The 12,132-nt window shown below is 34.0% G+C and overlaps 2 protein-coding genes across 6 annotated transcripts in view; one reads left to right on the plus strand and one right to left on the minus strand.

The window, feature by feature from the left end:
• The window catches only part of LOC124357601 (interference hedgehog-like), a 145,395-nt gene extending 141,959 nt beyond the window's left edge, over positions 1 to 3,436 (minus strand). For both annotated transcript variants that reach the window (XM_046809523.1, XM_046809525.1), the window contains exon 1: positions 3,227 to 3,436. The gene's annotated coding sequence lies outside the window, so the exon portion shown is untranslated. The remainder of the gene's footprint in view (positions 1 to 3,226) is intronic.
• Positions 3,437 to 4,177: 741 nt separating this feature from the next.
• The window catches only part of LOC124357603, a 28,263-nt gene continuing 20,308 nt past the window's right edge, over positions 4,178 to 12,132 (plus strand). For 3 of the 4 annotated variants that reach the window (XM_046809529.1, XM_046809528.1, XM_046809531.1), the window contains exons 1-2: positions 5,310 to 5,443; positions 8,763 to 8,900. In XM_046809529.1, the coding sequence (XP_046665485.1) occupies positions 5,423 to 5,443; positions 8,763 to 8,900 (159 nt within the window). In that variant the 5' untranslated portion in view covers positions 5,310 to 5,422. Of the gene's footprint in view, positions 4,202 to 5,309; positions 5,444 to 8,762; positions 8,901 to 12,132 lie in introns of those variants that run through there. The other variant, XM_046809530.1, reaches the window with a different exon arrangement.

A 12,132-nucleotide genomic window follows, 5' to 3' on the forward strand; every position in this document is an offset into this window, starting at 1 on the left:
AATGTATTTGAATAACAATATTGGGTACTTTAGTGTTATCTGGAGGCCACAATTTTTGAAAGAATTGTTCTTACTGGGGAGTACAATATTAGAAAGAACAGACTTTATTACACTTACTTTGAAAATTACACGTCACTATGACAATCGATACTTGTTTTCTGCCTATCGATGTCGGCAAAGAGGCCCCTCCGTCCCTATCTACTATATATGTTATCAACACATTCGCTGCTAAAATTCCCTATATAGAGTTCCGTATATGCTGAATTAAAAAAATATATTTTTACTTACTTTTGGATTAAATATGATAGAAATATATGAAAATGACTCATTAGTCACAAAAATTATCACTCTACCTCTCTCTCTTTTGGCAATGCAGTAACTGTGGTTACCGCTAGCTCCTGAGGACAGTCTTCCTTGCCAGCTGGTAACTCTAGTTACCGCTCGCACTAGGGAAGACCCTTTTATGGCAGTGAGAATATTCCAAACGAATGAATACATCGTAGCTAAGTGAACTGTATTTTTTTTGTTTTAGACTAACATAAACAATATATTTATACATAAGTGTGTAAACCAAAATGAATGTAAAAATTTTTTTAATGTGAAAAATTTTATATACATCCCCACTAACTCACTCAAATTCTGTTATTATTTACAAAAATGTGGTGAGTAATTATAACAAAATATATTTAAATGTTTGCTTGAAATGATTGTAGTTTACAAAAAATATTGTAGTATATAAGTTTATACAAATGAAGAAAAAAGAAGAAATAAGTTTACTAAAATAAAATATTGATACAAATGTGTATATACATCCCAACCAACCCACCCAAAAGTAGTTTATTATTTACAAATGCGCCTAGAACTTGGTTGTTGTACACCAATTGGTCCCAGGGGTACATCCATTGTGTTGCACAATCACTTACTAAACTATAAAAACTTTAAAACATTACCTGAGCTGGAATTTAGGCCCTATCTGAAGAGATCTTATTGTTTTATAAGTCAGTTTAGATTAGGTTATCATAAATATGTATTACTAGTACCGGCTACGGAATAATAAGCAGCCAACACTCGAATTATCTCATGAGTAAAAATCCTCAATGTAACTACTTAAACCAAATTATGCTAAAGTAATTTCACATTACAGTACAGTTTGTTTTTGTATCTTAAAAAGTGATAATTTTATGATGAATAAAAGTCTATCTACGCTATATATATTTATAAAATTTAACAAACACATCAGTGTAACATTACATTGTACTTTTTACTATTTTGAAGGATAAATGTGTCTGATAACCTGTGACATACATAAAACAGGTACATCGCCATTGTACTTGCTGCCATTACAGATGGGCAATATTAGTGTCAGTAACAGGTTATTCAGTGGTAACCTATTACCGGCATAACATGTTACCAGCAACAATTATTTCAATAACAGCTGAGCTGAATGATTTGTGTTCTCATAACGACTTCCTGGTATTAGGTTACTTGATAATAAACAGCCAAGGCGATTTTGTGCAAGCAATGATGCTAGGAATGGAAATACTATTCTATGGAATGTTATTACGCTTTATAAGTAGGTTTTAATTTGGTTAACATAAATTTATTATTTGTAGTACCAAAGTTAAAGATAACTTTTACAAGCACTCACGTGATCTGACTTTAAAATTTGGTACTATCTCGAGGGATGATTTTCTTTTTTCACGAGAAGTGTGGGGGTAGGTATTAGATGCTCGCACTGATGGCCAGGGGCATTTCCAATTAGCACTTACCGACCTCTGTTCACATCACAGATCGTCCAACTTCACTGACATCAGATCACGGTACTACATAGCGTAGTACTTACAATTACTTTACAGGGTAAACATGTATTACAGCATTTAAATCGTTCTAATCAATAGTTGATTTCATTGTGGCCATTTATTATACTGCAGCCTTCCACAAGTACCAACTGGTAAGTGGTACCCAGTTTTTATATCGATATTGGCAAACGATATTACTTAATTATAACTTTTTATACAACCATCCGATCCTGATTTTTGAACAAAAACTAACTCTGTAAACACCTTTTCATATGATAAATGTATTTTATATTATAGGTAATAACAATCAAAAGCTGATGGTTGACCGGGAAACAAAGTTTAAAAAGTGGCATATCAGCCGACCTGCTTGCAGATCATCTCTGTGAGTATTTGTACAGAAGAGAAATACGGTTTTCTAAAGAAGATGCTTCAACAACTTCTTGAAAGTGGTTAAGCATTGCTATCCAGGAGAAAACATATAAATAAATACACATATTTCGTATTTTCTGTTATAAATGTTTGTTATGTTGCAATTTTGTTATTATTTATAAGTCTTTCCTATTTCCAGTTCTATTCTTTGTTTGATCGTCAGAGCTAATTTATTATTTATAAGATCATCACTATGAGCATTATATTAATTTAAAATATGATTGTTATTATGACTAAACATATGTTGATATGATTTATAAACTTGTATTCGATAAATGAATATTAAGTATAGATGATTGTACTAATTGCTATAAAAACCAGGTCCGCTTATCGTACTCTACCCACCAACTGTTCCATAGATACCCAAAGTTTAATTAAATATCTAATCAGAAACATAAAATATTAACTACATATAAATCAACTGTTTCAAAACACATAAAAACATTTGGTCAGCAGGTCATAATTCTTTGTAATACGATGTTCATAAACATATAAAATTAAAGATTTAAATCAGCTCTAAGAAATGATAGTCTACACATTTGAAAAAAGTAGCCAATTTCTTATATTTGCTTCTTGCTTCATATTCAGTGTGACAGAGTAGACTTGCACTTACTGCTGTACCAGTTTAGTTACTTTTACAAAATAAATATACAAAGATATATATACAAGTCGGATATTTAATATCATGTTTTAATTTTTACGGAACATATGGAATGACTGTAATGTTTTTTTATGTCTTTATTTATAACAAACACAACACAGAACCTAGCCTATTAAAAAAAATATGGATTTGAAACTATATTTTACTGGGCTCAAAATTTTGTAAGGATTAACTCAATAAATGGGGAGGTAGGAATTTGAAATATGGCATTCAAATTTTGTATTGATTATGGATATCGAAATATTTCTTATTAAGAAATTAATGTTGACATTTAGTACTTATCTGTTAACACAGTCTATCTAATAACCTATGTATTGTAGCCAAATATTTTACTTACACCTGAGATTCTCCATGTCAAAGACTCACTAGTTGTAATCCACAAAATACAATAAATGTTTAAGATTACAGTTCCTAATTTAGATTGAAAAAGAGAACTCTAAAAAACAAAATCAATTAATAAACAAAGTAAAAGGTTAGAAACTCCAAACTTGTACAATGTTTTGTATATTTGTATACACCGTAGATACGTGATTGGTTGAACGTTGTGATTGAAGATAGCAAAACTGTCACCTGATTGGTAGATATTATTTATCACAGCCCACTCAATATATTAGTCCATTTTACTCACGACATATAATGTTATGACAACTGGTTACAGCCAGTATAGTGATGCAAAGCATTCTTAAAATGGTTTTAAAAATCTCAAAACAAAAAAAAAGGCTGCATAATGTGTAACTTGGCATCCTGAGAATTGCGTACCATACACAGTCCTTTAGGGACACAACACTGTTTATTTAAACGTACCGGAATGGATCTTCTTGGATTATTAAAGACATTCGAAACTAAAATCAATGTCATCGTCACGTTTCCACCTCGACTTTCGGTGTCACTATGTCCCAGGCAGTTAGGATTTGGAATCCACAGTTTATTTTGGCAGATATTGAATTTACGAACAACCATTTCTATTTCATGAATACATTTTTTTAACGGATTCCATGTACAATTTTAAGCAATACGTTCTATTAATTTTCGATCGATACGTATTTTTAGTATTACATCGTCGTTTATATATGGGAAGTATATTAAGTATGCTCCTTAATGGATACTTATCACTTTTAAGTTATTGGTGCCTACAAATTACATTTCACTATACATTATGAAATAAATTAATAGATTTGTTAAAATGTATCCATAATTAAAACTTTAACTATCGATAGCAGCTTCACTGTTTTTCCGTATGTTTCAGATTCTTATTTACGTGATCCAGCGGTCCCACCCAAAGGACTGATGGTAGATCCACCAAATGTCTGATGTAAGTCATACGGTGGCTTTTTATTTATATGATGATGGTCTGGTGGGGTTTGTGAAATCGGAACGAGATAGCGCCAAGGGATGACACTGTCAAATGATGATTGGATAGTATATGAGGGACAGAACTGCTTTAACAAAATTCTCTGATTTTCAAGTAGCTCTGCAGAAAATACGTGCAATCTGTACAAGTAAAAGAGAGATTGAATTCCTGTTTCAATAGTTCATAAATTAACCACCGGTAAAAAAGCCATAACGTTACAATGGGTGCCCGAACACATTGGTATTGAAAGAAATTTAGTTAGTGATAACATTGCTAAACAAGCTATATTGATGATATGGTTTTTCAGGCAAAATAAAAATGATTACAAAAGATTGATGTATATACAAAAATAACGAAGAAAAATTTTGTTTAACTCACAGAGGTTTCTTAAGTTTTAACAAATGCCAATAGTACAAACAATACTTTAAACAAACTCTTTATAATAATGGTGTGCAGTTTGAGATTTGTATATTTTGCAACTCACAACGATACATGAGATATAGTTACTGGATAGTCTTAATTGTAAGAAATTTTCAAGTGGCGTTGAGGAATCGATTTATCATAATATGATAAATGAAATATGAAAAATATTATATTTTGTATTGGTTGTCAAGGACATAAAATCATGTTTGAAAATTTAAGGACATAATATTTTGCAACTCTACCCTCCTTTTCTCCGGGTCATTATAATATCTGTAAATACATCTTAAAATTTGTAACAGGCGCAAAAATAAAGATTTGAAGTTATATATGTGTGTGTGTGTGTGCGCGCGGGCGTAGATTTATTGTACGGCAATTTCTTGACATTATTTGGTAAAACATTGTACATTTTTATACCCAAATATTCAAAACTATTGTACGTACTACTATACATACATCTTTTACATTCAAATTTATATTACATATAAATTTGAATGGTCTTAAAAAAATGTTCTAAATAAGTTATTAAAGGAATAAAAGTTAAAGTGAATAACTTAGCAACTTAACTACAATTAATTATTAAATTTGAAGACTCAATACGCAGTTTCATGACATTAATTTTATGCCCAAAAAGAAGAGAGAAAAAAAATATTGTTTGTTGTCTGCGCTTTTGTTTATATCTTTAATTCACATTATAGGTTATGTTGAATTGTGTACTTAATAGAAGTATTACACGAATTAAATATCTAAAAGCTGTAGAAGATGTTTACTTTGTTCAAATTGGTAAAGTATTGTGTGCAATTGTATAGTAGCGTGTACTTAGTAAATTTATTTGTAAGTTACCAACTAGATGAGCTCAACTAATGATATAAACAAAAGAACTTAAAACGAAGCAAGTTATTGTGGTTTTCAAACAGTTTGAAGTTAAAGTTATTGCAACAATAAATTTATGGTGACAAGGAAATAGAATTGTTTTAAACAACTTCCATTTAAGGGTTAGGCCATTTCCTATATTACCAATTTTTTAATCTTTTGTTCCTATATCCAGTAACTTAGTAAATATACAACTTACATTTAAATACTCCCGTACACTTCTCTCTGGTGGGTTACCATGACCCTTCTTTTTTTTAAAGTTGTCTGCCTCTATCCAGATTGGTTCTAAAATGTGTTTTAATGTCTATTTTCTAGAAAACAAACAAAATATATTTCTTCTTCCCCTAACTTGCTTTGGGGAATTGGAAGCAAAATTAAATGACAACAAGGAGTGTGACTACATAAATATAAAACTAGTGTCGAACGTCAGAAGCCGTGTCCGCATTGTCAAGAGTTGATTACCTTGTCACACTTGAGTTGTCACATTGCAAAATGTTCTCCATTAGAGCGTTTTCCCTTTAAATCGTAAGTTAAGATTGATAATTTATCATATCAAATCAAATTTATGTACCTCATTGAGTATGATTTATACATTGACCATACTTCGGCATGAGAAAGTTCGTACATAGGCGTAACCTTTGTGTGGAAGCTGAGTCATAGAAATTGAAAGGTCCAGTAGTACAAATAATAAAATACAATTTGTTGCAAATACACTGCAGATAAAATCGTAGAAATAATATAAGAGGAAATCATTTTAACTTGTAACAAACAATCTTATTTCACTCCTCTTCATGCCTGTCTCTTTTACATACCCCTCCCATTTTCTCTCCAATTCTTCCATCTTTCATTCATTCACTCTCTCTCTCTCTTTGATTTCCTGACACTTTCAACTTCTCTCTCATTCTGTCATCCACTCACCTCACTTCCTTGATCGATGCACAGTTTTAGTTAATCGTATATTCAGTATGCATTAAACTTCCAAAGGGGATATGCATTAAACTATCGGCTATGTCGTCCCACCTCAGGAAGCCATTTGTAGATGAAGTGGTGTGCTATATTCTTGATCTGATGACTCCTCGAAGCTATGTGCGGGCAATGGAAACAGAATGATTTTTAGTCAATATGGGTATTTAAAAGTTCAACATACCAGTCAGAACATCTAATCCTGATGATATGTAAAAAGTATTTTCCCCTCTAAACAAAAAAAAAGGGAATAATACAAACATGCAGTGTCTGATTGAGTTTAACAGGGTATTGACTCAGACAAGCGTAGTCTAGTGCAGTGGTGTCCTCCGTGGAGCAACAGTCCAGTTGCACAAGTGGTGTTCAGCAGTGACTATAAAAAACGTGTTAAGAGTAACCTGTGTACCATATGTGAAATTATTATCGATAAAGAGCACTGCATCTGCTATCAGTTCGGGTATCACACTTATTGTTAAGACAGTGTTTAAATACTGTGTAAACCAGGTAATACCAGTTGATGATAGTAACAACATGGATTCTCCCAGTGACATTACCATGCACCCAACTGTGATGTGCACAAATATCGTGCAGCGGCAACTAAGTCATGCATGGCATGGCACTACAACACTAACACGTGCAAATCAACTAGATGTCAATAGGCTACAAGTGTCAAAGTACTATTGAACCTCAGAAGACTTATTTTTTTAATATTTAGAAATTACTGGAATCCTGTAAATTTTAAAATTGGTATCAATTTACAATATCCTGACCATGGAAAGGTATGTTCATTTTTTTTTCCCTGTAAACTACAATTTTTCCTGAAAATAATAGTGAAAAAAAAATTCGTCGGCAACGAAAATCAAAGGAGTTATGATTTTTTGAAATTCTCTGAAAACTCTGTTTTTGACAGTACCTCTGGCAACACTATCCATATTTGACAGTTTGGTATTACTCCACGGCTCTCTCAAATAAAGAAGGGACGCCATTTTGAACTATTTTGTTCCTCCGTGTCTATTCTTAACCACCTAGTTCAGTAGTGGTACTGGCACACCTTTGTATTGGATGTTCATTAAGGTAAGTGATAAGTTACTGAAATGATGCAGACTAGTACGTTAATCCTGTCAACGATGCCTGCCCCCTGCGCAGTGCTGCGCACTGCTTGCTCTTTTAGAAAAAAATTAACTCGAGCTTGCAAAAGTCGAATCCCAGATCACGTGATGCCCCTGATGCCCGTGCTCCTTAACGCAATAATGCCCGAAAGGCATCAATATAATACAATAATATTCTTTCCCCCCAGTTTATATGCATCTGTGATAATAATACTAGGCTATAAATGCCCAACCCATGAAAAAAAAGTCCATTTTCCATGGTCACGGTATTGTAAATAAATACCTTAAAATTGTATAAATGTTGACATAACTTAATTTTTCATAAATGTTATTATTTTAATACAAAAATAAAAGCTATTATGTTCAATCCTTGTAATTCATTTATCACGTTATCAAAGTTTATGTTTGTTTTCTTCTCAAAAATAAATTTATTGTGAAGTTATTAACAATTTTTATTTAATTTTTAAGGTTAAAACAAATTTTGTTATCGGAATAAAAATCTACAACTTTGTAACCTTATAATTTTCTGTATCGTGATTGAGAAAATCAAAATCTTGACAATTTGGAGTTCAATTAATTTTTTACATTTAAATGAGGTTTAATCCTTTTAGGATGACAATTTTTATGTTTTTCTGGTACATACTTTTGAAGTGGCTACATTTTCAGGAGGCTGTACTGAAGAAGAGGAAAGTGAAAATGGTAAAATTAAATAATATTTATTTAAATACATATATTATATTATTTTATATTTTATTTTATCTTTTATTTATTTTATGTTTTTATTTTATTTTATATAATATTTTTATATATTTTTAATATATATGTTTTAATAATTAATTATTATAATTTGTTTATACTAATTATTCACAATAAAATTGTTTTTGGCTTTAAAAATAGATTCCCAGGAATAAAATACTTGTTTAATACACATGTACAAATGACAATAAATTGCAATGTAAATGGCAAATGCTGTCAGATAAAAATTTATATCTGATTTGCATTGTACTATTTTTCTGAAATGCACAGGCAAGTTTAAAATAAAAGTATGATTGCATCTGGTGATATGTTAATGTCATATCTGTCATATCCTCAAGAAAATTCTTTACAGTTTCATCCAGCATGTACAATAATAATGTATAAGAATTTTCTTCTTGCAGGTCAGACACTTACATCCAGAGAAGATCAAAATAGGATTACAAAGCTTTAACAAAGTTCAGAAATATGGTATCAGAGCAGTGGCAACTGTGCTTGTCCACTGTGCTTCAAAAAATGAAGATAAGAAGAAATCCATTGAGGTATCTCAACATTTTTACTCTTGTGTTTACATGTTCCGACACGTTGTGCCCTCGCTGCTAGTCTCGTGTTGAAATGTTTTTAGACACAGTTGTTTATTTCTTCCTGCCTACGAAGCATTGACTGCTCTCTGATGGCTATTTTTAGTTCTATGATGACTAAAGCATTTGACAGACGCTTGACATGTGTCTCAGCCAGGTTTATTTACAACTTTGCATTTATGTCGAGAGCACATGTTTCTATAAAAAATTACCTCATGCCTAACCGCAATTTATTAACATTGTATATGTTCCGTTGTGTGACGGTTTTTATAAATTGTATTTTCGAGTGAGAAGTAATTAATTATGGCCTATAGTCATAATAAAGAAAGTGATATAAGATCATTTCTTAGAGAATACAGTTCACAGTTAGACAGCTAAAATACCTGGTTGTTGGAAAATGAGGGGAAGTCACAACGGTATAGTACAACCAGTTAATTTTTAATTAAAATTTACGTAAAGAAACCGTTTATTCTAAGTATACTATTCACGATTTAATAATGAATGCCCAGCACAAGTCGTTTCTTGACTCTCCCACTCAGCCGCGGTATTAGCTTGGGGCTTGAGTATGTATTAACACGTCTACAGCTGTTAAGGGGTTAATGTGAGATATTATTTCTAAGCTGGTATTATTTTTATCTGATACTTATTAATTTGAATAATCAGTTTACGTAAAATGTGTGACACAATTTATAAATTAGTATAACTTTAAACATGTAAAATAAAACATATGTTTAAAGTTATTGTTCATATTCTTTGTTTGTATATATTTTAAAATAAACAGTTTCTGATTTTATGGTTATCAGTATTTAATGGTATAATACACTTCAGTCAGCGACGAGGATGGGATGTTGTCATGACATTATAAAGCCTCAAAAGCCTTTTGCGCACACTGGAAGTGAGGCCAACTCTCAGCAGTTCTACAAACTGCTGGAAACAACTGATCAGATTTTCCTGGGGAAAGTCACCGCCCTTATCCAGACTACCAAAGATGGTGTATTGCTCCATTGCTATTGCAGGACAGTCAAAGAGCAGGTGTTCAGCAGTCTCCTCCTGCTCGTCACACATTCTACAGAGCGGATCCTCTTGGAGAATGCAGACTCTGTAAAGATGTTTCCCCCATAATCAGACCCATAACCTGAGAAGACACCGATCTACTTAAGGAGAGAAGGCCAGACGTCAGCCTGGGGGAAGGCGACTGTAGGACCATTCTGTTTATTCTCAGACCTAGAAGCAACCTCCATCTTCTCTCATGTTCACTGTGAACTCACTTCCAGACAGCCTTAAAGGATTTACACCTAGAAATACTACATAACAATTGAGGTCCCGTGATATTAGACGCTGAGCCCAAGTTGGGCAGGGCATCAGCTCTTTTATTTCCAGAGATTCCCTCATGACCAAGAAGTCAACAAATAATCACATTTTTGATTCTGCCAAGGGAAGAAACGACTTGATAACAATCCCTCAGAAAAGTTTAAAGTTGAACACGCAAGAGTTCAATGCCTTTAATGCCGCCCTATTTTTGTAAATGCTAATCGTCTTACTCCTATACCACAGACAAACATTCTAATGAGCACATTCCATTATGGCTGTGACCTCTGCTTGAAAGACTGTGATAAAGACCCATAGGGACCACCAGCTCCCTACATACATAACTCACTCCCACAATTCCAGTGCCTGTGCCATTTTTTGTTTTAGAGCCATCTGTAAACTATTATAACTCCACTGGTGGAAGAGGTTTCCTTCCCTCCATCCAATCCTCCTCCCTAGATGGTATAACATTTTAAAGGGTTTATCAAAAGGGTTTATTGTTGTAATGGGGTAAATCCTTATGGCATGATCAGAGATCTTGTGCAGAGTATTGAGTTTTCCCCAAAATTGGGATGCTAATTTTGCAGTGCTCCCTGTTGCAGCCCAGGGCCGACCAAAGATAGTAGGCACTCCTGGCCATAGCCCAAATAACAATGTTCAGGGGGGGGGGTGAAGTTGAGACAACAGAGTCTAGAGCTCTGTTGTAGAAACTGTACGATAGGCGCTGCAGACGCGCAAAGCCATTCTCCTTTGAGCTCTTTCAGTTCTTCTTTGTATTTCTTGTACTGAAGCGCTCTCAGCACCTAAATGGCAAAGAGCACTTCAGTACAAAAAATAAAAAGAAGAACTGAAAAGAGCTCAAAGGAGCATGGCTTTGCGCGTCTGCAGCGCCTATCGTACAGTTTCTACGGAAGCAGTTTTGGTTCTGGCGGGGACACTTCCAATAGATCTGCAGGCTAAGGCAAGAACCGAAACATACCGGGAAGGAAGTTGTAGGACAGAAGAATACATGGCCAAATGGCAAATGGAATGGAGCCAGGACACAGGGAAAGCTGAATGGACCAAACGCCTAATTCCCGACCTTAGAGCATGGGTCGATAGAGAACATGGAGAATGCAACTACTACCTCACGCAAGCTTTGAGCGGACACGGTTGCTTTAAGTCATACCTAAAGAGGTTTCACTTGGCAGATGATGAGTTGTGTGATTACTGCAATGAGATTGACACATCGGAGCATACACTTTTTGCTTGCCAGAGATGGACTGCAGAAAAAAGGGAGGTAGAGGGAGTGATACATGGTGTGCTGACCGTGGATACATTAGTGCCTCTAATGTTAGACTCTAAATAAAAATGGGAGGAGGTTAACAACTACATAAGAAAAATAATGCAAGGAAAAAGAGAAATGTAGTATGATGAGATGCCCGGTTGATACAGAGGAGTAGAAGAAACAGTCCCTTCATTTTGAAGCAATACCAACAAGGTGATCCCAGAGTGAAGCGGAGAAAGGGGGTTTTTAGTGAGTAAGAATCTCACACTACCACCTACTACAGGCTAGGTGGTGCCTATGTAAGGTTTTTCCCCCATCTCGAAAGAAAAAAAAAGTCTAGAGCTGCACCCAGCGCACTTGAAAAAGCCCCAGCGATAGCAAGGCTAGCTATCCTTTAAATGCCAACCAGACTACCTACCACCATCTTGGTCTCCGTTTTTTGCCACCAGACAACAGCCCCAAACATTAGTGCAGGTCTGACCTTGGAGACATAAAGCCAATACAAAAGCCTCAGCTTAAGTTCTCAAGACCCACCTATTACATGTCTGCATTGCATCAAAGATGAACCTTTCCAGATGGAGTCTCCAGTTCAGGACCCTATAGAGAATTACGCCCAGG

This window comes from Homalodisca vitripennis, chromosome 3, assembly GCF_021130785.1.
Source record: "Homalodisca vitripennis isolate AUS2020 chromosome 3, UT_GWSS_2.1, whole genome shotgun sequence".
Taxonomy (NCBI): Eukaryota; Metazoa; Arthropoda; class Insecta; order Hemiptera; family Cicadellidae; genus Homalodisca; species Homalodisca vitripennis.